This window comes from Macrobrachium rosenbergii, chromosome 46, assembly GCF_040412425.1.
Source record: "Macrobrachium rosenbergii isolate ZJJX-2024 chromosome 46, ASM4041242v1, whole genome shotgun sequence".
Lineage (NCBI taxonomy): Eukaryota > Metazoa > Arthropoda > Malacostraca > Decapoda > Palaemonidae > Macrobrachium > Macrobrachium rosenbergii.
The window spans coordinates 19,031,315-19,059,079 of NC_089786.1; the positions used below are offsets into that span (position 1 = coordinate 19,031,315).

The 27,765-nt window shown below is 36.7% G+C and overlaps 3 protein-coding genes across 3 annotated transcripts in view; all 3 read left to right on the forward strand.

The window, feature by feature from the left end:
- The window catches only part of LOC136830375 (uncharacterized), a 16,971-nt gene extending 7,123 nt beyond the window's left edge, over positions 1–9,848 (forward strand). Inside the window, exons 3-6 of the mRNA XM_067089911.1 lie at positions 108–263; positions 1,080–1,930; positions 7,754–7,857; positions 9,773–9,848. Coding sequence (XP_066946012.1) covers positions 108–263; positions 1,080–1,930; positions 7,754–7,778 — 1,032 coding nt within the window. The 3' untranslated portion in view covers positions 7,779–7,857; positions 9,773–9,848. The remainder of the gene's footprint in view (positions 1–107; positions 264–1,079; positions 1,931–7,753; positions 7,858–9,772) is intronic.
- A 1,826-nt stretch (positions 9,849–11,674) lies between these two features.
- On the forward strand, positions 11,675–23,993 carry LOC136830256 (mucin-2-like). Its single transcript, XM_067089619.1, has 2 exons — positions 11,675–14,858; positions 20,714–23,993. Exons 1-2 carry the CDS (start codon positions 11,696–11,698, stop codon positions 23,638–23,640), a joined length of 6,090 nt encoding a protein of 2,029 aa, XP_066945720.1. The 5' UTR covers positions 11,675–11,695; the 3' UTR covers positions 23,641–23,993.
- Positions 14,873–20,706, forward strand: LOC136830257 (uncharacterized). The gene has a single exon (XM_067089620.1). The coding sequence runs from the start codon at positions 15,191–15,193 to the stop codon at positions 18,794–18,796; it is 3,606 nt and encodes a 1,201-aa protein (XP_066945721.1). The 5' UTR covers positions 14,873–15,190; the 3' UTR covers positions 18,797–20,706.
- Positions 23,994–27,765: the final 3,772 nt, after the last annotated feature.

Consider the following 27,765-nt stretch of genomic DNA (forward strand, 5'->3'; position numbering starts at 1 on the left):
CTCCCGGCGAAAACAACAACAATAATAATCATAATAACAAAAACGGCTATGCATGCATGCTCGAGTTCTTAATAACCTTCATATCTCACGAACCTTCTTGGCAACAGGTGTTCCATGTCTGCGAGCCCGGCAATGCCCAGCACGACTTCCTGTGCCCGGAGGGCACCATATTCAATCAGAAATATATCGTGTGTGACTGGTGGTACAACGTCGACTGCCCGAGGTCTCCTGAGTTCTTTGAACTGAATGAAGATTTCTTCAAGGTATTTCACTGCTTTGTGCTAACTCTATAGTTATTCGAGGTATTTCACCCTGTCCTTTATAACCTTCATCAAGATTTCTGGGAGGTATTTGTCTCTCATTTGAGTTCTTAATGATTTCTTCTAGGTATTTCGAAATTTCTGTTTCATCCTAATCACGGTCACTTCAAGGTTATTACCTTTTCGAGTTTAATTTTTTTCGAGTTATTTCACCTTTTTATTCAAATACAATTACTATCTATTTAAGGAGTTATGCCGTGTTATTTAAATCTAATATTTCTTCCAGGCCATTATTAAATATTTATGCTTGACCTTAGTCTTTACTCTTTTTCAATGATTTGAGCGGTTTTCAACCTAAATCATGATAATTTCAGAGTATTCAAATGATCTTTTGGACATTAAGTAGAATTTACTAGAAAATTTTCACCCTTTTTCTGAATAAATACATTATGTGAATCAGTAAATGAATGTATAGTTTTTAATTTTTTTAAATGTAAATACCTTCTAAACAAAGTTAATAAAAGAAACTTTCATTCGGTCTAACAACTTATGTAAAGTATGCTATATAATTATTAGACACTGTTTAAATCTTATCATATATAATCCCCGTAAAAGCAAGAGAAATTAAAAGAATACTTTACTTTTAACGCAGAGTCACTGCATTATTTTAAAAATGCTAGTAACATTGTTAATAGAGTATGATTCAACGATGTTACCAACAAAAAAGATTAAATTTGAATCTGAAAAGATTCTTTAATAACCATCTTAAGTACTTTTTTTACGAATCTCGTGAATAAATTAATCATTTCACCAATTCAGGATGGAAAAGTGACTAGCCCACCATTACCTTCAACGAGCGTGGTCATACCATCAAGTTTTGGCTCTGCCTCTCAGCCAAGTCAGCAGCAGCAGCAAGAACAACATCAGAGAAGAAAGCAAAGACGGAGAAAGCAGAGACCAAAGCAGCAATTACAAGCCGTAATTTCTTCTTCACCCATTACAGAAGTTCCTTTGATTGCAGCCAGTACACAGAGGTCTCCTCAAGCCAAAGTGTATGTGGCCCCTGAACAGCCAAACGCAAACCAAGTGTCCAAACCAGCTGCTGAAAGGACCTACATTCCTCCTCTGCCACCAAACAGTGAACAATCATCAAGAGCTGAAAGGTTAAGAGCGTCTAGAGGGCCATCCGGTGTTCCTGAGGTAAATGAAAGGTTGAGCGTTCCTCAAGCATTATATCAGGCACCTGTAGTTAGTGAAGCCTCAGCAGGAAATCGAGAAGCTGTCACAAATTCAGTTGGGTTATCTTATAATGCACCTCCTAGGGTTTCGACAAGTACTGACGCACCGGGAGACAGCAGCAATGGCCAAAGGAAACAGCGTATTAGTTCTCAAAGACGCAAAACTAGAAATCGTAATCGAATTAGGAGCCGAACAAAGCCTCTTGGACAAGGACTTGCAGTTGAGGTTCAATACAAGATTGGTAATGACGGCATGAGATTCCCAGACGATGCAGCTTCAAGACTTACAGACTCCCAGCCTGACGACCCCCAACTTCTTTGGGTGCTATTGGCCCTCGTGCAAATCAACAATCTCTTGAACCTCCTTCACCTCCATCTCCATCCCCCCCTCCTCCTTCAACTTCTTCTCCTACACCAGTTATACCTGACCCCGTAAGTATTCCAAAAAGACCAGATATTCCTATGCCTTCTGAAATTCCAGAAACACCCAAAGATCCTCCTTCAGCATTGTATGAAACACCTGCTAAGCCATTTCAAACACCTTGTGAGACACCACACAATCCTACTTCATCAGAATATGAGACACCACATGCACCTCCATCACCTCCACATTCATATACAGCACCACCACCAAAAATACATGAAACACCACATGCGCCTCCATCACCTCCACATTCATATCCAGCAGCACCACCAAAAATACATGAGACACCACACGCCCCACCATCACCACCACATTCATATATTGCACCACCAATCAGTACATATGAGGCAACGCTTTCTGCTCCTCATGTTGCCCCAGTACCACCAAAAGAATATATTCCTAATGTTAATAAAATTCCACAAAGAACTTTGCAGTCATTACATTTTCCAGAGTCTTCAAAAGAATTACAGAACACTTATTTGCCGCCATCACCCCAAATTTCACCATCATTAGCACCAGCATCCTCACTGTCACATAATTCACATTCTCTGACATCAGAACATCCAAAGCACTCTGCTTCTGTAATTCTCAAAGAAACTCTTCATCATTACATAGATCAGCAACCTCAGGAGCAAACCCAGAATGTTCAAATTCATCTTCATATCCATCCTGGATCAGATACAATTTCTCTCTCTGCAGGAGAATCTAAATCTAGCTCTGGAGCCACCGTGGAAAGCAATTTTCAGCTGGATAGAGACCCTGTTGTTATCACTAACCCTGCAGATGCACACGTAACTCCTAAGCCAAGATTAACTTTCATAACTTCAACAGTAAAAGTTAATACAGAAAGAGAAATTATTAATTCTGATGAATCACCTAATAAACATCATGAGTCTGAACATGATGAAATGTATCACTTACATAGTAAAACTCCAAAGTCACATGATGGACACATTGCAAAGCACCACATTACAAATGCACACCCAAACCCACTTTTGACACCTCCTCCTCTTCCTCAGCAAAACGGCTTGCATATTAAGCCAAAATCTATTAGTGGCCATGAGAGTGAGCCAGCTACTATTCGCGCACCTCTGGTTGAATCCAGTCCAGTAATAAAGACAGAAGTCCTTCGTTATCATCTCCCAAATGCCCTTGGGTATCCAGCTCACCAGGTTCGCTGGTGGCGCCCACGAAGGAAAAGAATTCGGTATCCTTCTTCCTCTCTACCTACCCATAACCACTTACCTCATCATGCCTCTTCTCCTGCCTCCCCCCACCCTATCATACCAAAACACAGAGTAAATTCACCTATATATCATTCTACAACTAAAGAGCCTCATTCAGAACCTCATAAGCATCCTCCAGTTACATCCAAAGTCCCATTAACTGCAAAATTGAAATATCCATCATCTACTCCTTTTCCCATTAATCTTCCTAAGGCACATTCATACCCTACACCATTACCATACCACTCACTTACATCTACAAAAGATGCTTATGCTCACCCAGCACCGAATCATCTCCTTACGACTCATAGTTCAACCTCACCAACTTTGCATCCTCACACAAAAGCTGCAGCATCTGAACCTCCTACTCCAAAACCAGATGAAACCTATTTTTATCCACACATTCCCACAAGACCTTCATATTCAACAACAAAACATTCTCACCCAGCTCCAGCATATAAACATTCTACTCACCACAAACATCATCCAACCAGTCCTCCATCTTATCATTCTGAATTACATTCACATACTTCTAAACCTCATTCTCATCATACTTCTCCAGTACCAAAGCATTCATCCTCCATCCCTTATCCATCACCTACACCTAAATCTCACATAATATATCCAGACTCTGGAAAATCACATCCTGAAAGCCCACATACACCACCTGAAGCTAAAACATATGTTATATATCCAGACCCAGTGAAATCCCATCCTGAACGTCCACATTCTCCACCTACAGTTAGAAATTATGCCATCTATCCAGATTCCCAAACACCACATCCTCCAGTTCACCTTATATCACCTACTCCTAAACCTTACAATTCCTATCTGCCTCCAGGTTCAAAAACATATGTTATACATCCAGAATCTCCAGCACTAAATGGAGCCAGTCCTTATTCACATACTCCCAAAACATATGTCATTTACCCTGACTCTCCAAAAAAACATTCTCCGAATCATCTTAACACACATCCAACAGCAGCACCTAATCCAGCTTACTATCACCATTCAAAGAGCATATCTCCAAATCACAACCCTAGTGGCCCACAAGTATCACATTATATACATCCATCACCAAGCACACCAAGTCCTTATCATCCACCAAGTGAACATTCACACACAGATCACTATTCTTATCATAATACACAGAAGCCGCGCTACAACTACCGCCACCCACACCTTCCCTCATCTCCAATTCCTTACACTTATACTTCTCATCCACTTGTAAACCATAATCTTCATCATCCTAGTAAACATGAGTATGACCACCCAGCTCTAGGAGCTGAGCCTTATTATGCAAATAGGCATCATCATCCACATCACCCCTCGCCTATTTACCCACATGGTTCTCAATATTCTACCCCTCTCCCTTCTACTCATCTCTCCCCTGCACTCCATAATCATGGTCATTTACATCATTCCCACCAACATAGCATTCCCAGTGCTCACCCTTCTGTAAGCTATTCCCACCTGCATTCACATCCACATCCTCCTAGTCCCCATCCATACCCTCCCTCTTCTCATCCATATTTCCACTATCAAAGTCCTCTAACACCACATCCATACCATCACCTTTCTGAACCACACAGAAAAAATTATTCTCCTCATGAAACACCTAAATCATATGAACCACCTCATTCACAATATCCTCACCATCATCCACATGTAGCTCTTCATCACCCACCTCAAACTTCATATCAATCACCTAATTCACCACTTGTGAAAAATCCTGATCACTCTCCTGCTCCCAAACCACCACCAAAACCATCTGGTCTCTATGAAATTCCTCAACCATCGACACCTGCAGATCTCTATCATTCTACACCACCCTCAGAAATGGGCATATATCACACTCCTTCATATCCCTCATCCACACCTCAGCCAGCATATCCTGAAAGCCATCCACATCCACATCCTTCCCTGATGCCGTCTGTAGAAGTTTCTAAGCCTAACATAACTAGAGAACAAGCAGAACAGTACTGGGCCAAATATTACAAAGAATTAGGGAAGGTTTTTGCTTACAATCCTTATGCTTCAAACTCTGGATCTGTTTCTCCTCACAATGGCCATGGTGAGCATGGCCCTTTTCCTCCTTCTACTAATTCTTTTCCTCAGGAGGGGGATCTTTCTCTATTACCTCAGTTTCTAGAGGGCTCATCTCCCATCTACCCACCAAACGTCACCCTTCAAGAACACCCTCGTCCACATCCACAGCATTTGCTTCAATACCCTCTTGATACACTGGGCCCCCATGACTATCCTTCTGCCCCTTCAGCAATACCTTTTTCAGTCAAGTTTCAAGGGGATATTCATAAGCCTTCAGAAAACCATTTGCATTCTAACCTTTCACTTTCCAATAAGTCATATTTTCCTGTTGATACGCTTCATCCAGATGCCCCTCCAGTTGAGGATTATCCATCTAATTTTCCTATACCAGCACCTCCTGATGCTTTTCTCTCACTCCCAAATCCAGATGCTAATTATTCTGGAAACCTCTCTTCCAGTCCAGGGGCAAACTCCCCAGGCTTACCTGATACCCCTTTGAATTCCTTTGATCCTTCATTAGATGCCTCTGTATTTCCTAATGATTCACATCACACCCGAATGAGGAGACTCAAGACACAGACATCATCGACAGACCGACGCGAGAATTCTCCAGGTTCTCCAACAAATGACAACAAACAACCACGCCACCAAACCATCCTCGGCACACGCCTGAACAACAAAGACATAGTTTTTGCTAAACCACAACCAACAAATGGGATTTCCCCCTTAATTAGCCTTTTCTCAGCCCTTGACGACAAACCACTGACAGATTACAACAACAAGGGTGAAGGGGCATACTTTGACAGCAGACAAACCTTGTTTAGAAACATATCTGCCCAGGTAAGTGCGAATGAAGACTAAATGTCTGAGTGCGTAATTAAGGATGTATCCAGAAGCTCTTCAGTCATCTTGTCTGATGCTGATTCTACAGTATTTTCCTCAACAAGACTTCTTTTTTTGTTTTCAGTGGTGCTTTCTTCCTCTTTTCAGTAAGAGCTTCTGAGATTGAATTCTGGTCTCTTGATTTATCAGTCTTTTTAAATTGCCCTCACAGGTGTTGACTATATTAGGCACCAAGAAACTTACATTTCAAGGGAATTTGCCTGACCCTGATACAACATAAATTTTTTCATCATTCTTGACCTTAATTGCGCCTTCAGATAACCAAACTCAGCTTCTAACACGTGATGAAGTAGAGTTCGGTGTCTTTACCTCCGGTAAGTCCAATTTATATTTTTCTTAATGTAAGAAAATTCTGATTTGGAACTATTAGGGCAGGTTCAATTATTTCTGATAAAAGGGCATAGAGTATTAGATTTAGTTGTAAATTAGAAACGAATAGAGATTTCATACCTGTTATAGAGTGTTCGTTATGGCTGTGACTGCATTTGTAAGTTATGTATCAATTTATACTGGTAATACAACCCATTCCTGAATAAGCTGTTTCACAACAAGTTATTAATCAAGCCCGATGAAAGAATAATTTGGTAAAATGGCGCCGTCGTTTTTTTTTTTTATGTGCCTTTTAGGCCAGTAATACTATTTTATTTCTGGATATAGTTTTATATTATTGGATGAATCTAATTTCATTAATGTAAACTGGAAAAAAAATCTTGCAGTGAGAGGTAGATTTGTATGCTCTACTAATGATTCATAACATTTAAACATTATCAGTATATTTCAGTATTCTTTAAGAGAAATCATGAGAAAATGCACTTAAAGCTAATAGTTTCAGATGGGTAAAATGATAAAATATGTTCCTAAGACTCAGAAAAGATTAAAATTGCACATGGACTGACCGCACGACTTCTGGACTGCACTAATGATACTGTTGCAAGGACAATCCTGGACATTTGCATGTAGTACTTTCCCCTTGACCTGTCATTCCTTATAATCTGGTGCTTTTGTTGCTAATTTAAATTCCAATACTGAATTTTGCAATGAATACATCCAACATCATCACCATATACAGTACTTCCTAGGCATTTAGTCTTGAAATGTTGGCAGTTAGTGCGGCTAATCTTTCATATATTTAGACCTGACCTTTTGTGATTAAAAACATTGAACTAAACACACATAGAGCTGGAGAAGTAGGGTTAATGATCCATTATTTCCTCAAGATTTTGTATTTTAGGTGTCTTAGATAATGATGGGAGCCATATTTTTTTAAAGGATAATTTACATCATACTTGTCTTTTTACAGATTCATATACTAATTCCCAAATCAGTCATGTTTATCCTTAATAAAAGTGTCATTGAAAACAGCTCTCCTTTTGTCATGATATCTTGTCACGAAATGAATCGAATGTGAATATTTTCCTCTAACTCTTAACTGCCTAAATTGCATTGCCTTCTATTCGTATGTTATGCAAATGCATGAAATATACATATATATAATGCCATTACCACCAACCACTGAGTCTCAAGCACAAGCTAAGAAACATACTTTCATGCTTGAATTTACAAGGATGTCATATGTCATTCACATGACCTCCTTTTGAATATATTCTGTCTTTATCCCTGAGAATGTTCCTAATCCTTTTCGTTAACGTGCAGACTGCCCGTGAGTTCTACGACGTAGGAGGCAGCAGTGATTACCGAGGTTACGACGACGATGACTACTATTACTATTACGACGAAGGAGAGGATTACGGTACAGGGTAAGTGGTCTTCATCGGTCTTGGACTCTTTAGTTTTAATCAAGGCCTGAGGTCCACATCATGCCTCTTATTCCCTAGAAGATTTTACCATTCTTTGGGAAAGACTTCATAATAGAACAACGAGGGGTTTATCTAAACTAACCACCAACCACCCCAGTCCTCTTGGCTTCTGTAATAATTATGCGAAAGAGATCACAGAGTCTCATTTCTAGACTCTCGTTGGCTTGCACGAAGGATTTCTCCTTAAGTAGGATGCAAATTGTTGCAATATAAAGTTTGAGAAGTTAGACAGTCAAGTGAAAAAACGATGAAGAACAGATGGACACTAAAAAGGTAGAAAACAATCAGGATACTGCCAGATAGAACAATGCAAAACAATCTCATTAGACATTAGCTTACTCTATAACCTTGGATTTTCTCAACGGGTACTCTGTTGGGGGGGTGTTGGCTGGACTGGAATAGGATTCTTAAAGGAAATAAACCTAATATTAAAAGCAAAAGTAAGGCTCTTTGCTACTAGTTTATATATATATATATATATATATATATATATATATATATATATATATATATATATATATATATATATATATATATATATATATATATATATATATATATATATATCCTTTTTGCTAATATGTAATTAAAATTATGGATATATCACAATTTAAACTTTTTGTTAATGTAATTAAATCTGAACTTAATTTACTTTAGTCTCCCATTATTAGTTTTCATTTAATTCTACATCATAGAAAATAAGTTTTCCTTTTTTATGGGTAACTAAAATGAAAGGTAAACATAACGAACACCTTAGGAGTTCGCAAATATAACAAAGGGATGAGATACACCCCATCTAAAATGAATGAAAAAGCAACAAAAATTAAAATTATGGAAGGGGAATCTGAAAGAACATGAGCTATTTTGGTAATCTTACAGTTTTGGGGTCCAAATTCTCTGCAATACGTAAAGTCAAGATCAGCACACACATTTATAAAATGTTTATTGAATCAGGGAAAACAATGAAAAAATGAGCAGTTTATCCGCTTACAGAAGCAGAGATCATAAAACACACACACACACACACACACACACTCACACAAAGGGAATAAATGGGGAACGTAAATAAACGAAAACATGTTTTAATGGATACGGACCCATAGAATTTTGAGATAATAGTAAATCTCTGCTTCTGTAAGCAGATAAACAGCTTTTTTTTTTCAGATTTATCGAAAACTGGCTGCTGAAGAGCAAGATTCCGTGCCAGGTTCCTACCTGGTTCCTGGTTCCTCAGCGCTCACTCCACAAACACAGCTGCAGGCACACTGTAGCCTACTGTTCGTGTGAGGTGCAGAGCTGTATTCTCTTTGTTTTCTTACAGTCTCTGCTTCTGTAAGCAAATAAACTGCTAATTTTTTTTTACTAAATATACTTCTGTTTGCAGATCTCTTGAAAGAAGAAATTGAAAATAGGAAAGAGAGCTTAAACAAACACACACAAGGGAGCAGTGAATTTGGATCCCTAAACTGTAGGATTAGGCTACCGCTATTTTTACTCAATGAAGATTGAGGAAATGAGGAAAAGGAAATTAGCATTACAAGGCTTGTGGCGTCTGTTGTTGACTAACCTTGTGCGTTTATTGAAAATAAGAAAAACAATGAGGACTATTATAGAAAACTAAGGAATGAGAGAGATTAATTTGAATTAGGAATGAAGTGGACTACAACTGCTGTATTAAAAATGGATAAGCCTTGAGAAACAGAACATTTAATCTGAGTATTGAGTAGGCTAATGTTTAAAAAACAACATGAGTGAATCAGCCACCCATACATTTAAGAGTTAGAAAAGAAAAGTGATGAGGATGATACAGTAAAATTAAGGAAATGTTAACCACAATACATTTTCTCTATTGCAGACAAAGTGGACCATCGTTCCTGGAAGATACAGATCAGGTTTCTTTGAGACCTCACAACTTTGAGTCACATGGCTCGGTAAGGCTTAATGGTTTTTTTTACAGACTTGTTCTTGCTTATGAGCAGTATGTTTATCAACGTATAAGTTATCAGGAAAGCCCAATATCAAGATGGCGTGGATAAACTAAAACCTTTCTACTAAGGAACATTCAAAGTAGTCATTTATATTTACATTTAGTTTGTACGTCATTAAAGCAGACGAACAGTCAGAAATAGAAAGATAAATACAAAAGCACTGTGCACCTTGGAACTTGTTGGACGGTGTCATTTTAAGCTCTGAACCAAGCTGTCATTGCTGGTGATAAAACGGAACTTGCCCATAATTTCTTGTCCAACAGCACCTCTCAACAAACGTATCTATCATCGATTTTGTATGGAGTAGATGTAGAAAAGGTATCGTGTATTTGGTTTATTATTTGTTGGTAAGATGTTAAAAGAAATACGTTTGTATCATTCTGACTTAAGACAACAACTTGAGAAATCAACTTAAACGGGAGCAATTTAGCTCATCACACGAGAAGTATCATGCGTGATAATTTAGAAAATATCATGAAGCGCCTACATTAATTTCATACACTTAGTAACTAAGTGTAACCCTGCTACCTACATGAGTCATAAAGTTTTAGTTGGCAACATATAAAGAGAGCCTGCAGTGTTTTACTTTTTTTTTTTTCGTAGGTACTCGAATAACTGTATAAAATAATAGTAGGAAAAACTCTCGAGATTTAAGAAACGATGATTATTCATATTATATATTTATCTATTTAACAGAATCAGGCAGGTCCACATCCCTTCGGGAGAGGTGTTACTGAGAACGGGAACAATCCAGTGATAGCCTTCCCAAGCACACCGCCCTCGGCTCTCAGACAGAGGCCTCCAAAAAGGGTAAGGCCAAAATCCTGCGTTGATAATATATCTGTCTCTAGATGCCAGATGGATATGGTCACTTTTGCTTATTGGCAAATTCCTCTGGTTAAAAATACATCATCAGATATCAATGGTTTATGGCCATTGCATTCTGCTCAATTCCTGCTGCACTTCTAGTTTTTTACCTCCTTAACAATCGCCTCAGTTCCTTAGAGAATCAAGGGATAGAATGGGAAAAATGGTAATATAATAAATTCTTGAAGATTACAAGTATCTCGTTTCACATAAATGATTAATGGAAATTTTTCAACAGTCTCCACCAGGAGGTGCCTTCTTCAACCCAATCCCAGATCTTGAGGACCCAGTTTTCGGTATACCAGGTAAAGTAGTTCTTACGATATAATACCTCGATCCATTTTCCTTAGAGAAACCCTGGAAATTCATGAAATAAAGTTCTGGTGTTTTTCAGAATCCTTCGGTTTTTTCTGTCTTTTCGAGTATGGATTTCGTCCTTCCTATAATAGATCTGGGGAAGATATTGTGGAAGTTCAAGTGCAATGCAGTAGACATTAATTAGGCTGATGATTAATTTCATAATTCTATCTCTAGTTACTATTATTATTGAGCAAGGTAGAGTATAGTGCAGTATTTGTTTCTCTTGAAGCCAATAATTTTCGAATATCAGTTTCCATCCAGGTTACTGAATTTTCCACTAGCAACACAAGAAAATATTTTGGGTTTTTATATTAAGTGGTAAGTTATTTATGATTAAATATAGCGTTGGCCACCATTTTTTTTAGAGTAATACATATATGGATATATATATATATTTTTTTAGAGATATTATTCTCAAAAAATAGTTTTAAGGAACAATTTCTTACATTATCATTTTGCATGTAGTTTGAAATAGATAAAATCAGGTTTACATAATGAAATTATAACTTAAATATCATCTTGCATCCCTCGCAGATTTTCTTCATCTTGATCAGGACTGGAGCATGAAAATCGGATCCAAGAACCCTTTACCTTCCCAATCCCCCTTCCCTCATTCTTCCCAACAAACTTATTCAAGAGCTCGGGTCTCTGGCCAACAGGGCCTACAGAGGGACATTCGTCACCCCTCTTCTCACCTCTATCATCCTCATAACCTTTATCACCGAGATCCTTTATATGGTGGTTGGAATACATCACTACACTCATACCCCCCTGACTATGGTGGCGGTGTCAAGCCTGACTACTATGATTATGATTATGAAAACGATGAAAATGAAAGAGATTCTGGGGACCCATATTATGATTACAATGATGATAAGGCAGCATACAATGTAGCGGACTATCATTACTCACTTACCAACTTTGGACATGATGAAGAAAACCAGACCCCGAAAACAGTTCATTTGGCAGCAATTACATCAAAGAATGCCCCAGTTACTCCAACTGTTCTTACGTATACAACTGCAGCACCAAATTATGTTTCACCTTTTCCTCAGAGTCAGACTATGCCACGTCATCTCACGCTGAAGGCCTCAGATCCAACTCTACACCATTCAGGAGTTCTACTAAAGGAAAACCCAGTCACTCCAACTGTTGTCACATATACAAGTACAAAACCCATCTATCCTTTGCCTCATCCTGCATCTGAAATCAGAATACAAAATTCTCCTGAAAAGCATTCAGGTGTTAAATCACATCATGCAGTTGCCACACCAGATAAGGATACTAGTGTTCCTGATGTCCTAGCTTATTTAACTTCAAAGGCAAACTACCCATCTTCTTCTCTAAAGGGTCAGACCAGGTTGCGTCAACAGAAGCAAAATCTTCAGAGAGCAAATTCACGTTATAAGGCAGCATCACCTCTGCATCATCATGAAATGCCAAGACATAAGAATGTGCATGAACATCCACAAACTATTACAACTTCATCAAAATATTCTTTACAAGAGCATCGTTCCAAAGCTATTTATGATCCAAAAGATTATACAACTCCAGCCACTTTCAGTTATGAAACTAAGTCCCACTCTCCTTCTACTCCATCATATCAGGACATCACTAACCCCTCACATGTTTTATTCAAAGAAAATCCAACTGGGAGACCCCTTCGGTCACCTAAGCTTACTTCAGTTTCTCATAGTCTGCCTGTATATGAAAATACCTATGATTTAACTAATTTAGAGGAAAAACATTTACAGCAAGATACCTTGTACTCTCATTCAGAAGAAGTTAATCCAGACTTACTTGACACAGTGGAAGAGACCTCTGCTAATAGAGAAACTGAAGATAAATCTCCCAAGGAAAACTTTGCACCACTTAAAAAGCCTTCTATTACATTCTATTCTTCTGAGGAAACAGATCCAGACCCAAATATTGATGGTAAAACAAATCATCCGATTAACACTCACCATACCTCTACTACAGAAAGAAACTTGTTTAACCAGCACAGTAATCAGTACTCATATAATCCACTCAGTAACCTGCAGGGGTATTATAACCATTACTGGGGCAACGATAACTACAGAAGCTATTTCACAGATCCTTATGCATACTCACAGAATACATTTACTGGTTCAAGAGCATACTCTGGTCCAAACGTTCCTGGCGCAGAGGATACGACATTAGCCTCTGGAAATCTCTTAGCTGCAAGAGGACAATACTTCAATCCTGGTATTCAGAGTGACACATCTGCTTATCATCCTCAGGAAATATTACGGCAATATTACCTTGATTCCTACACTTACCTTGCAAATCTGAGAAGAAATGATTCACTAGCTCAGATATATAAAGAAAATCCATACACAAGAAGATTCATGGGAGTAGCACCAAAGTTTATGTCAACAACTGGACCATATCCTCCCAAACCCAGATTAAGTTTTGACACAGTGGATGACAACATCACTGGTTTACATGTTAATAAAAAACATGTTCATCAAGCTGACCCAACAGAATTTGTCTCAAGTGTTGGTGGAAATATAAAAGATCTAACAATACAAACATCAACTCAAATACCAGAGCACCTGACCCCTGTAACCCATACAGCATTAAGCATGGAATCTTTTAAATCTGAAGAAACACCAACAGCAGCTCACCTCACAACTCTCATGCCGTTCAGAGCTGCAGAAATCACAACTACCTATAATCCAGAGCTTAACTCTGTAATGTCAGTTCTAAACTCTGAACAGAAAGGAAAACCTAAACATAACAGATCTATATCTGCTGCATACTCTACAGTAGGCCCATCATCACCAAAGAAGTCATTGCTTGAATTATATCCTTTCAAAAGGCCAGATCCCTCTAGATATTTTAGTGAAACTTCTACAACTGTAAAGCCACTAAATGTTACTCCAGGTAATAAGCCTAAGAATGTTAATTCTGTGGTCAGTCCAACAAGAGTAAGAAATGCTTCTCCACGTCCAAAGCCTATAAGAAGAAGAAAACCTAAGATTATTCCTGATAACGTAGGTGAAAATAAACACAGAAATATTACAGGTGGAGAACATCGCAGGCATCCAACATTACCCAGAAAATATCTAGCTCGTCGACAAAGACCAACAAGCCTTCCAGCAAAGAGTACAGATGAAAGCCAAGATTCCGAGAGTAAGCCTGTGACTTTAAATACTCAGTTATCTCAGGAAATAAGTAAATCTAAATCGACTGCAAATGTAAGGAATCAAAGAAATAAAAAACTTGTAAAACGGCGTCGCCGACCATCTCAAGCACGAATTTCTCTACTAAATAGCACACATAACTCACCTGCATCCCATTCCTCATCCCTGGATTCTAGCACTCCTTACATTCCTTCAACTGTAACTCCAACTATAGGCTATCTATCATCAACTGAAAATAACTTGCATGGTATTCCTGAAACTTTAACTTCTGTTCAGTCTCCCAGTCCTTCTACATCTGATATTCCTGACAAAGTATATATAGCCTCTTCTAATGAAATGAAACACAATCCATCATCGGGAGTAGTCTCATTAGAAATGTTAGTCGAGAAACCTATTCCCCTTCTTCCAACCCTTGCCTCCAGCAGTATAGATTCAACAACAAATGAGGAAAAAAATTCCCCACTTCCACACCATGATCTTCAACATCCAGTGATTCCCCAAACAACTTTGGTCCCACAAGGAGAAACATCATCTCATTCCCCCCTTCCTATACCCACAGGTGGGAATAAGTTCTTGCCGGGTCCAATATCCGGTCTACCTCGACGAGACCCGAATGACCCGACGGGAGATAGATCGACAGGACCCAACCCAACACAGACATCCCAGATATATTCAAAGACTGTTAACAGAAATGAAACTAGTCATATCTATACCAACACTATTGCCAACATATCCATACAAACACAACACACTGTCAATAATACTTTACACAAAACGCATCTGAATGAAACTTTATTGGAACTGCATATAAATGATCCAAAATTTTCAATATTCAAAAACCATTTAGCACATCAAAATTTGACTGAAACATCAGGAAAATTACCACCCAAAATGTATGCGAATTCCAGCCACTTAAATCACACAGCAAATATTCCTTACAGCTTGAAACATCACCATACACCAGATTTACAATTAGCATCAGATTCTTCCTTTTCTCATATTTCTTATCTCCCTCCTCTTTATCAGTATCAGATAAAAAATCAGACAGGAGAAATCATACCAAATGTACAATTAACATTTAACATTAATGTACCTCTGCAAAGGTATCTTAGTGACATTTTAAATTCTCAAACTTTTTCATCAGGGTACTCTCTCACAAGTAAGGAAGCTTTGCCTTTCCATGAACCTCATTCACTAAAAGATGGTCCATCACTAACTACCACAGTAAAGCCTGCCCATACCATTAAAACTGGTTTTGGATCTAATAATAAAGATGGCTCTTCTCTAGAAGCATCTTCAGTGAAAGCAAATTCAAACTCATTAAGCCTTTCTCATTCTCTTAGGGAACTGCCAAATGCTTACTGGTCTCAAACAACTTCAAAACCCACAACCTATGCTGACACTGCTCGAGCTGAAATTGTAGGAGCACCCACAACTTATAGTCCTTTAGTGTCTCCACATAATAAGCACCTTCATAATTCTCACTTCACTAATAGACAACAAAGACACAGATTGCTAATGAATCAATATTTTAAGCAAAGGTTTAGGCCATTTTCACATCGAAGACCAGCCGATATACCTCCACTATCACATGGATCAGTAGTACGAACAAGATATCTACGATCACAGAGGAACAAACCAACAAGTGCCTCTTTCCAAAACATTAATTTTGGTCTCATGACCACTATAAGTCCAAAACATTCAATTGATACTCTTTCTCCAGACAAGGTAGTTACACCTAAGATTCCAGATTTTCATTTGATTTCAACTCCACCTGCTCCTATTTTACAAAATGGTCAAGACTCATTGGCAAATTATAGAAGAAATTATGAAAAAGTTGTATATCCAGGTAAACAGGGTCATCCATCAACAGTTGTTACCACGGCAAACAATTTTAATCCTTTTCACTATCATTCTGGTACTTCATCCAGCCTTAACAATCCACCACCAATCCATAAGATACATGGATATCTGCCAACTTCAAGCCCTCATTACAGAGGTAACAGTGATAACCCTTACCTTTTATACCATAGTACTCATAAGTCTAATGCACAACTTTCCAACACTCATAAGGGACAATACAATCACCATGTATATCTAAACCATGGATATCCCATTGAACCATATGACTCAGATTCGCTTACCCTCAGCCATCCAACAACAAAATATCCCCTTGATAGTCACAATGACCACCGAAAAGTCAATTCCCATCTGACATATAAGGAAGAAACTTACCATTCAACAACTGTTAAACCAAACTATTCAACAACAACGCTGCCAGGTGTGCACCATCAATTGAATGACATACACCGCCGATATCAGACCACATATCATCCTTCAAGACCAACCATCAAGTTTACTACAAATGATTTCCCTAACAATCTTCTAACTACTAATTCCCCTGAAACATTTCCTGGCAAACTTTATACTTCAGTAATGCCTCATAGTCCCAAGTACTCAGTAACTAAACAACCAGATGATAAAGATCAAATTACTACATATCATCCCCCTCACAGATATACTTTTACTAACAAACCTTCACTTTCTTTACATATTAATGAGAATTTGCCTAAATCTGTAGTTAACAGTCACAGTCCTCATGTGTTAACAATAACCCCTGTAACGTTGCTACCTGATAATTTTTCAGCTGCAAGGTACCAAGAAGTTATTTCGAATGATAGACAAGGCAGTTCAACTCCAACATCTTATCCAAGGTATTTGCCCATTGCATCAAAACCTTCCCAATATCAATCAGAGATCCACACACCAGATCTTCAGCAGCCTGACAGACATTCATCAACACAGGCTTTGCATGCTGCACATACAGCACACGGATCTGACCAACTATATCTACATAACAGTTATATTGATCCAAGAGCTACAATTCAGCCATTTTATTATAAATCCTCCCATGAAGATCCATATAAAAAACGTACAGTGCATCATCCAGAGCTCTTGGATGACCATCAGAGACATACTCAGATCCCTTTACAGCACTTTGAAATTTCAGAGTCATTTGTTCATTTCAGCACTCCAAAACCCATTGCAAATTTTGCTCCGGCATCTCAAACAGGGCCCATAAATGAACCGCACCACAAAGTCATATATCATGGATTAGAGAAATATCAGGCCTCTCCACCTCAGATCTATCATAGTGATGTGACTGACAACCAGTACAGTATTCCAAAAAGCACCACCTCTACATACCTACAGTATGAATCAAAAGCAACTAAAGAGATCCTGGGTGAATCAGATATAATAGTACCATCAAACAAAAATCATGTTTTACATGATATACCCTTAATATCAAACCCTTCTATAGTAGCAGTTACCCCTAGGGCAGACTATGGCATTCAGTCTCCAGAGAGAATACACACACCGCATCCTTCTTATCCTAATGATCAACCTCCTAATACCCAAGTTACTGTTACAGCTGAACCTGTTACGAAGCTTCATCATCAGATACCATTATCAGAACACCAAGATTATCATGAATATTCACTAGACTTCCCAGTTAATAAAAATATTATAGCAATAACTCCAGAACCCAATATGGTATTACATACACAAGCTCCTAATTATTATGGGCACTCAGCAACAGTCTCTTACATTCCATCTCCAACAGAGATGAGTATTCATCATGTTCATTTTTCTGGAGACAATTTTCAAGCTCTTAATTCCTCTAGTGATATTCAGACAAACCAGTCACATCATGATGACAGTAATTCTGCTGATCTTGCAAATGGGGTAATTTCCAGGAGTAAACAAAGAAAGTATCATGCACAATTTCATCCACATGATCATGCAGGAATACCTTCACAGTCTTCTGCTTTTGATGAGCATCTAAGCCATAAACTGGATATTATCACAAACCCTCAGGTCATTACTGAACTGGGCAGTCAAACAGAGTCGAAGGACGAATCAAATCTACCAAAGGTGCTTGAACCTAATTTCACTACATCTCAACAGAACTCCGAAGGGAATTTTGCTTTGATCTCCAGCCCAAGAGCTCCTTCAAGAAGAGTCCAAAGCAGTGGAAGACGAGTTATAAAAAGAAGAAGAAGTACGACATTGTCTCCATTAGAAACAAATAATGGAGACAGATTTGGAACCACTCCAGTTCCCAAAATAGAAAGAGAGGTTGCTGATGCCATACATAGTTTAGAAAGAACCCAGAACTATTACAGGGAAGAGAGGCACCCATACACAGATTCTTCTCTCCGTCAAGAAATAAAAATAGGAAGGCATAAACCAATAGATAGTGGAATGTTTTCAGACAGTGAGGCTAGTCGAGAAAAGGTTTCTTTATTGCAATATTTCCCTTTTAGACGACCTAGGAAATTATATACTACTCAGTCACTTGCTCCTAGATCAATGACTTCAAGTAGTCTTGATGATTTACCAGATTCTTACTTGCAAAGTCTTGTCGATGTTGGGTTTGGTAAGAAACTAAATACAAATGATAAAAATCTTGGAGCACCTACAGGCAAGAGATAGTATCTCCAAGATATATAAAGTATTTAATGAATTATTTGATATCTAGTCACAAATCCCTGCTCTTAGTGCAAGCATAACAATGGAGAATTAGAAAAATGTCAGTCACATAAATGTGGCTTCATACTGAAGCCACGTTTATGATAACTTATAAATTATAGGAAACTAAAGTAAAATAGATATAACTGATTACATTGTTTTGCGATCTAATTGTAGTAATTTTCATCTAGTTTTCAACTTTTTTAGATTAAAATTCTTATTCCCAGCTCATTCTTAATTTTGCTAGTTACTTAAGTTTCCAAGAATTAAATCTTTCGATGGGCTTCTTATATAAAAAAAGTAATCTTAAAGCTGGTTTTAGCCATTCCAAACGAAATGAAGACTATTCATGTTCATCATGGATACATATTGCTTTAAATGTGAACAAATTTGAACATAAAGATGTAGAAATTTCAAAACTGAGAGATAAAACAGTGAATGCAGTCTAATTTCTTATTTCAGATCAAAATACGTTGACTTTATTTCTTCAGTAAGTTACACTTACAGTAGACCGGGAAGTACAATTTGCATACAGTTTTGAAAACTGCATTCAGTTTCTCCTACAAGCTTATGTAATAACCCATCTGATTTTAACGACTGGAATTTACCTACAGTATACTTTCTCTGTGAAAAGATTTATTTTGTCAATCCATAGATGTGTGTTGTATTCACAAACCACTTCATATTCACTGTACTACATACACTATTTTAACAACAACACCACTATCCCAGTTCCTCTAAATTCCTTAACGGTGACCCATGATGATGGGGTCTTCATCTCTGAGCCAACATGGGTCGGCCATCAACCTTAACCTCACACAAAGAATAAGAAAGGTCAGCCACGGTACATGACCTGGCTCAAAGGAGACCAGTGACCACATGACTGGCTACACTTGATTTGACCTGGAAAAATAAATAATGACTCTTCTGTTATACAGACTAATCATACCACTGACTTGACAGAAGTATATTTCATAAACCCTGACAATTTTGAAAGGACAATTTACTAAGTAATTCTGACAGATCTTTATTTTAGAGTTTTCCCTTAACTAGGCCATCTCATTTGTATTCTGAATTGTTACAGACTCTACACTCAACAAATGACTTCTTCAAATGTCTTGTATGAACAAAATTTTCAATAAAAATTACTTTGACCATGAATGAATCTTTAACTGTTTGACAGAGGAGCAGGTTATCGTGGGAAGTAACTCCTTGCCATAATTTCCTGTGTTTGCAAGTCTGTCTGAACATACTTCAGTTTTAAAGGCTTCTTCCTCATTTCTTGATGTACTTGACAGCTGTTCTCTCACTTCATACCTCAGTTACAGGACATTTTTGACTGATTGCTGTTGGCAGGGAATATAATGTAATTCTGTTTACAGCAAAGACTTTGGAGGTTCACGCCTGCACAACTATTCAGGGAATAAAATTGAAACCAGTGACTGTTACGTTATTATTATAATCATTTATGCCAGGTTGATACTAGAATTTTAGAAATGGAATCTTTAATTATGGTTAGAATATTTATATATCATTAGAAGAGCACTGAAGTAAAGACTGAAAAGTTTCGTGTCCGCGCATATATTTGACTTTAATCTTTTATTGTGGTTATGACTGATGGTATGCAGTACCCCGGAATGAGAGAAATATGACTTTACCCATGACATGACCATACAGTTCTAGTTTTTTCTTCTCTTTTACTGTTAATATTTGTGGAAATATAATTTGTTTTGCATTTGAGTAAAATCAGTAACTATCTGAAAAGTTATGACTTTAAAGAATGCTATGTCGTTGAATCATCAGGATGCTCTCAATAAACATTTACAATTATTTAATGTATCCCAGAAACTTTACTAATATTTTTCAATTTTTGATACCTAGGAAAGAAGAAGAGAAGGCCTTTATCAAACCCTGATACTAAAGGACAGGAAGGGTCACAAAAGGCAAGTAATCTCGAGGAGGTAAGGGAATACTCGTTGGCTCTTTACCAGCATCTTCAAGAGCAGTTAAAAAGTAGGCAACTATCCACTCCCCGTCAACGAGGAAGAACCAAGAGGAGAAGAGTGACACGTCAGACTATAACTCCAACTGAAGAAAATGTAACAGAAGGAGGACTCAATGACATGGACATCGAGGACATGTTAATACAAGGGATGAATTTCATTCCTCCAGTGGACCCCAAGCAATTAAGAATTGCACTGCGTGAGCTTTTACAGTTAGCCAGTAATTATAAGAAAAAGGGCATTTTATATCCAAAATCAAGTGGATATAGCTACCTCCCCTCAGATAAAGATGGGAATGGGTTTGGTGAAAGTATATCGAAGGAACTTGTAACACCAGCCAGTGAAAAGGAGAGATTACAAAAAGAAGGAAATGCTAATATAGATGCAAGTCTTTCACTTGAAGAACTGAATATTGATGATGATGTGGAAGTAAATTCTTATATCATCACTCTTCCATCATCAACACCCTCAACTTCATCTAAACAAGTAGCTCAAGAGATCCCAACAGCTGTTGATGTCAGTGATGATTACGTACCCCCCAAACAAGGAGAAATAGATACTTTAGGTAGGGGTACAGTAAAATTTCAACCCTCTGGAAGACGCCGACCATTTTGGGGAAGAAGACGCCGTTACAAAGGATATCGCCATAGATGTCCTGATGACGAAACTACTACAGTTACCTCTCAGCAGCCTTTAGTACCCCCCACTATACCTAGCAGACCAACTATCCCAGAGCTAGATTTCCCTGATGAACCCTCCTCCACTATAACAGTTATCCCTACACAAGAAACTCCAACCACTTCTCCTAGGATCCCTGGTGCAATCCCAACAACAACATCTACAACTGGTATTCCAAGTGCTACTCCAACAACTCCTCCATCTTCATCATCTCCTATACCGGGAAATGATAACAAAGATGATGACTATAACTATGAGGACTACAATGGAAATGATTATGATGATTATTATGTCAATTTTGGAGATTCGGACAATGGAGTAGATCCTGGTTTAACATCTGGAGGGATTCCAGCAAATAATGGTGCTCCACCCACAAATAATTTAGGTCCCAGTGGAGGAAATGGTGGTAATGTACCCAAGTCACTAGATAAAACGCCAGATGAAGGATCAGTTATCATACTTGTACAGCCAGATGAAAACAGAGAAACAAATGGGGTACAATTGTTTCCAAAAGCTTTTTCTCAGCTAAAAGAACGAAGAGTTAGTGGTTCAGCAATTATTTTGGTAGATTCAAATGACTCCAGAAACAACCGAAATTTTGAAAGGCAATTTCTGTCATCTAAAGAAGGAAATGCAGAAGGTTCAGCCATCATCTTAATTGATTCTGATTCCAATAAAAGCATTAATGAAAGATGGAGAAACATTGAGATTTCAACTTCCAAAGAACACGTGAATAGTGGGTCGACAATTATCTTAGTAGACCCAAACAGTAAAAAGGACTCTATTCCTGAAGAAAAAAGTGAAAAAATTAACCAGGCAGGAGGATCAACAATAATCTTGGTAGAACCTAACAAAGACAATATTTCCAGTAGAGAAAATAGACCTCCTTCAATCTCTCGTGTATCAAAAGAAACTGGTAATTCAGCCATTATTTTAATAAATCCTCAAGACTCTTCAAAAACATTCAGTTATAAAGGAGCTCAGAGCATTGAAGTAGAAAACGATGGCTCTGTTATAATTTTAGTTGAACCAAATAACGATCCCAGTGACTCTCCACCTTCCAATATAAACACTTTGAATCCTACAATAAAACCGCTCTCAAGTCAGCTCGTAGCACCAGCTCCTTCGCAATCTCATGTAAGTCTATATGCTAATGACTTACCTCCTGCAAGCATTTCTAGTGTTGAATCTCTTGGAAATGCTCAAAGCCATTCAGCAAGATTTGAATCAAAGGGAAACCTACAAGGGAAACAAAATGAAGAGGAGCAGAGTTTTGTTAGATCTAGAACTAGAAGGTTACGTAATGAACACCAAGGGAACATTATAGTATTAGCTGGACCTGACGTTGAGCACACTTTCAAAAGAAGCCAAGGTATTCGTGAAGAACCAGATACTACTAGCAGGGAAAGTATAAGAAATTTCCAAGAACCAACAAGAAGGCAAAGAGGTGGACAGAGTATTAATTCCAGAAACAACTGGAGGCAACGGAATCCTAGGCGAAGAAGAAAACCAAGTAGGTTCAGAGACAATGTCAGTGGTCGTAATGACTTCCTACTTGGGTTAGGACGAGGAAGGGGGCCCAATTCATTCAGATACAGACAAAATCATTCAAGAGAAAACGTGCGTGCAGGACAAGATTCTTCAAACATAGACTACGATACCACAGATGGAAGAAACCCCCCAAGATCTGATGATTCAGTTGGGATTCGCACTGAAGTTAGCATTCAAAATCAGAACAGGGAACCTAGGACTAGAACTAGACAACTAGATCAGTCGAGTTCTGACAAGAGAACAGAAGAACCATTTCAGGGCAGTAGGGATTTGACAAGGGGAAGCAGAGAGAATTTTGGTGAGACAAGAACTCAGTCTGATATAGAGGAGAGGAGAGAATTCTCTGGGAGCAGAGAAGATCAGAGAAGTGACAGAAGGTACTATGGTAACGGGGGTTTTTCTTGGCTCAATCCCAGATCCGAAGAGGTGACCATTACTCGAGATGATGAGTCCATACCTGAGAAGATACGGGAGATTCGAGAATCTATTGAAGCCAAAGCAAGGGCTTGGACAAACTTTGGATTGCAAAGGACACGACCAGAATTCAGAAGGACACGGAGACCAGCCCTTGGCTAGTTTGGTGCCCTTCATACCTTCTAAATAAGAAAATATCTATTTATTTTAGATCTCCATGAGCAAGTTTACTTAATCCATTCATCATTTGCCATACTCTTACCTGTGGAAAGTCAAAGAAAGCTTTGATTCTTTCCACAAATGTGTCACAATAGTGTTTAGAATTAAGTGTTGTTCATAAGGAGTGATTAGCATAGTTGATAGGGTCCTCTAAGATCCTTTTGTTTTGTAGAAGAAATAGCAACCTTTATCCAAAGGTAACTCCAAAACAAAGTATCATTTAGAACACATAACAGTATTATCTACATGTAAGATTACTTCATTATGCATCCAAGTTTGTGAAATGTGTAACTGGCCAAAGTACCAGTTTGTTGCATATATATATATATATATATATATATATATATATATATATATATATATATATATATATATATATATATATATATATATGTATATATATTTATATTTACATATATGACCACGAGGAAAGATAAAACGTTTGAGTGCACGATCTTTTGCCTTTATTCTAAGGCATTTTCAAACTAGATACTTTGTTTATATTTTATATCATGTTGTAATTCTTGTGGTATATATATATGTGTTTATATATAAATATATATATATATATATATATATATATATATATTGTATATTTATATTGTATATATATATATATATATATATATAAATATAAATATAATATATATACATATATATATATATATATATATATATATATATATATACACAAGAATTATAAATATAAATATATATATAAATATATATATATATATATATATATATATATATATATATATATATATATATACATATATATATATATATATATATATATATATATATATACATATATATATATATGTATATATATATACACACACGATATCACGACGCTGTCATCGGGCCCACATCCTTTGGTCTTTAAAGATAAAACAATAATAAAGAAAATGATCATTCTTCCAGAGCACGGGATTCTACATCAAGAATGCTTTAGCAGTTCATTTATCTAAGAGGCCTGCCGGCAGGATGAACAGACCTGTGCATGTTTCTTTAACTATACAGAACTGGTCTTTTTAAACTTTAGATACCTTCCATTGCTGTTTCAAGTGAGATATATTTCTAGTCATTCACTTAGACTCGTTGGTAACAGTGCCAGGTTTTCAGATCCGACAAAAATATTTTCTTCAATATATTTCATTACTATCATGCAAGTGTTTTTCGAAATGTGTAAATTATGTCATAAATCTCAGTTAATGCGTTAAGACTCTTTGGTGAAATAGCTCATTATGAACTGGTGAATATGAAAAAATTGTACGGATCTTACAGTAAATTTCTTTAACCAGTATCCGATGGAGTGAATATAATTTTACAAATTTAGGACGACGAATCAAATATTGTGATTACTGAAACTAAAATACTATAAGAGAAATAAAGCACACGCGTTATTCAGACGAAAACCAGTGCACACAATTGTATATCTGAGTGACAATTTTAAGTCTCAGTTATTACTTGAAAATATAAATAATGTAAATTATTTAGTGACTTTAAGGAGCACAAGATATCCACTACAGTGTCCACACTCTTAGACAGAGCTCTTCCCACGCGCTGGTTCGCTGTGGAAATCTTTTTGTAAATGAATACCTTCTGCGGTTCGATGAATACTTCACTTGTTATGTTATCACTGTCTTTGTTTTCCAATTTTTATTTGTTTTACAACTTGAATAAATGAAAATAAGTTTTCCGCAAACTCTTTCATTATCCATGGTTTATAAATGTCAATCGGCCTGGCCATATCTTTTGACCTATATTATATCATTTTAAAAACTACACCAAGTTCTCCCGAAACCTCCCTTCATACTGTTCCCGCTTCAAGATGGTTCAGTACATCTTGCATCCATCAGCTACTTAGTCCTTTGTCCTATCCCAGGCTTCCTGAAAAGAGTGGATGTCATGATTTGGAGTAACCAGCAGGATCACCGGCGTAGTTAATGGCTTCCTGGTTTACAGCAACCCGGCCAAATGCAAGCAGGGTCCTTTGCCTAAAGCATCTCAAAATGTTATACGGTATGAGAGGCCTGGTATAGACCTCTGACTCGTTCTTGGAAATGAGATCAGAAAACATGAGGATATTAGTAAAGTGCCACCAATAATCCCGCCTCTGCTAATATCAGTCTGCCAATTTTATTGTTTGCTGGTGGGACCACAACGTACCACATTGAAATTCCCGTTGGGTTCCAACTAAATTTTGTGAAGGGAAGGGCAATGGGTGATGGATTAGCCGACTAAAATCTGAGCTAGATCTGAATCCGGATTCAGATTCCAGGGACATATCATTTGCATTACAGGAGGTTTGCGTATTCTGAGGGTTTTAAGGTTGTTTTTATTTATTTTTCTATGAAAAATCTGGATGAAAAGTAAAACTGCAATGAGTCTCAGCAATTCAGCAAAAACATAAGCAATATAAAAAGAGTAGCTGCGTAGATATTAATGCGATTATAAATAAGCAACAAAGATGGTCATTAAATCTGTTTTTATTTCACTGGTAAAACTAAATGTTTATATATATATTAACAGCTAAAACTAAATATATTATATATATATACATGTATATAAATTATATATATATATACATACATATATATATATATATATATATATATATATATATATATATATATATATATATATGTATATATACATATATACATATATATATATATTCATATATAGTGTCAAGAATAAGGTTAGGAGTTAGAAGGATATTTTGTTAAAATTCATTGTTCATCTGTTGACCAAAGTAGCAAATATAGTACCTGTCACATAGATAATTATGTTGAGTCGTAGATATGACGGAAGATTGCTTGAAGCCAGCAAGCATTTCCTAAAATACTTGCTGAGAATAGGAAGAGTAACACTTTCTGGAGCCAACATTGTCGAGGTGATTAATGATTAATATGAATATATATATATATATATATATATATATATATATATATATATATATATATATATATATATATATATATATATATATATATATACATATATATATATGTATAATATATATATATATATGTAATATTAATATATTTTATTGCTATATATAAATTTATTGATATATTTTATATGTATAATATAAATTTATATATGTTTATGTAAATATATATACATATATTTGTATATATGTATATATACATGCATGTATAAATTTATATATATAATTTATAAAACATATCAATATTGAAATCAATATGCCATAAGCTCCTTTTCATCACTTTGTGATAGCTTACAGCTCTGCCTTCCAACCAGCATGGGTTCGAATTCCACTTACGAGGGGGAATTTCTTTAAATTCCAAGGCTTTCACTGAAAAGCGTTACCAAAAGTATTTATAAGTTCAGATGATAAGAGGTGTTTGTAGTCACTGCAATGTATATATATATATATACAGAACTGGTGAATGTGACCGATAAATTTATACTGTTCATACAATACAACATATATAAGCTCCTTTTCATCACTTTGTGATACATACATATGCTTCAACCAGCATGGATTCGAATTCCACTACATATATTTCATAAAAGCGTATAAAAGTATTTATAAGTTCATGATATCTTTGTATCATATATAACTAATATATACTATATATATATATATATATATATATATATATAATTTATATATATATATATAATATATATAAACTTGATCACTATATGAATATATATAATTGTTCTGTGCATTCACACAATTAATAACAGGTCCTCATTTAAACACAATGGCATCTCACAGAGATTTTATTAAAAAAAGTTATAAGCTTTCAAAGACTATCTGTCCTCATAGTCAGGCAGCCAGATGATCAGGACAGACAGTCCCTGAAAGCTTGTGATTTGTTTTAATAAAATCTCCTTGAGGTATTATCCTTTTGAGTGAGGTCTTGTATTTCACACACACACACACACACACACACACACACACACACACACACACACACACACACACACACACATATATATATATATATATATATATATATATATATATATATATATATATATATATATATATATATATATATATATGTATGTATGTATACAGTATTA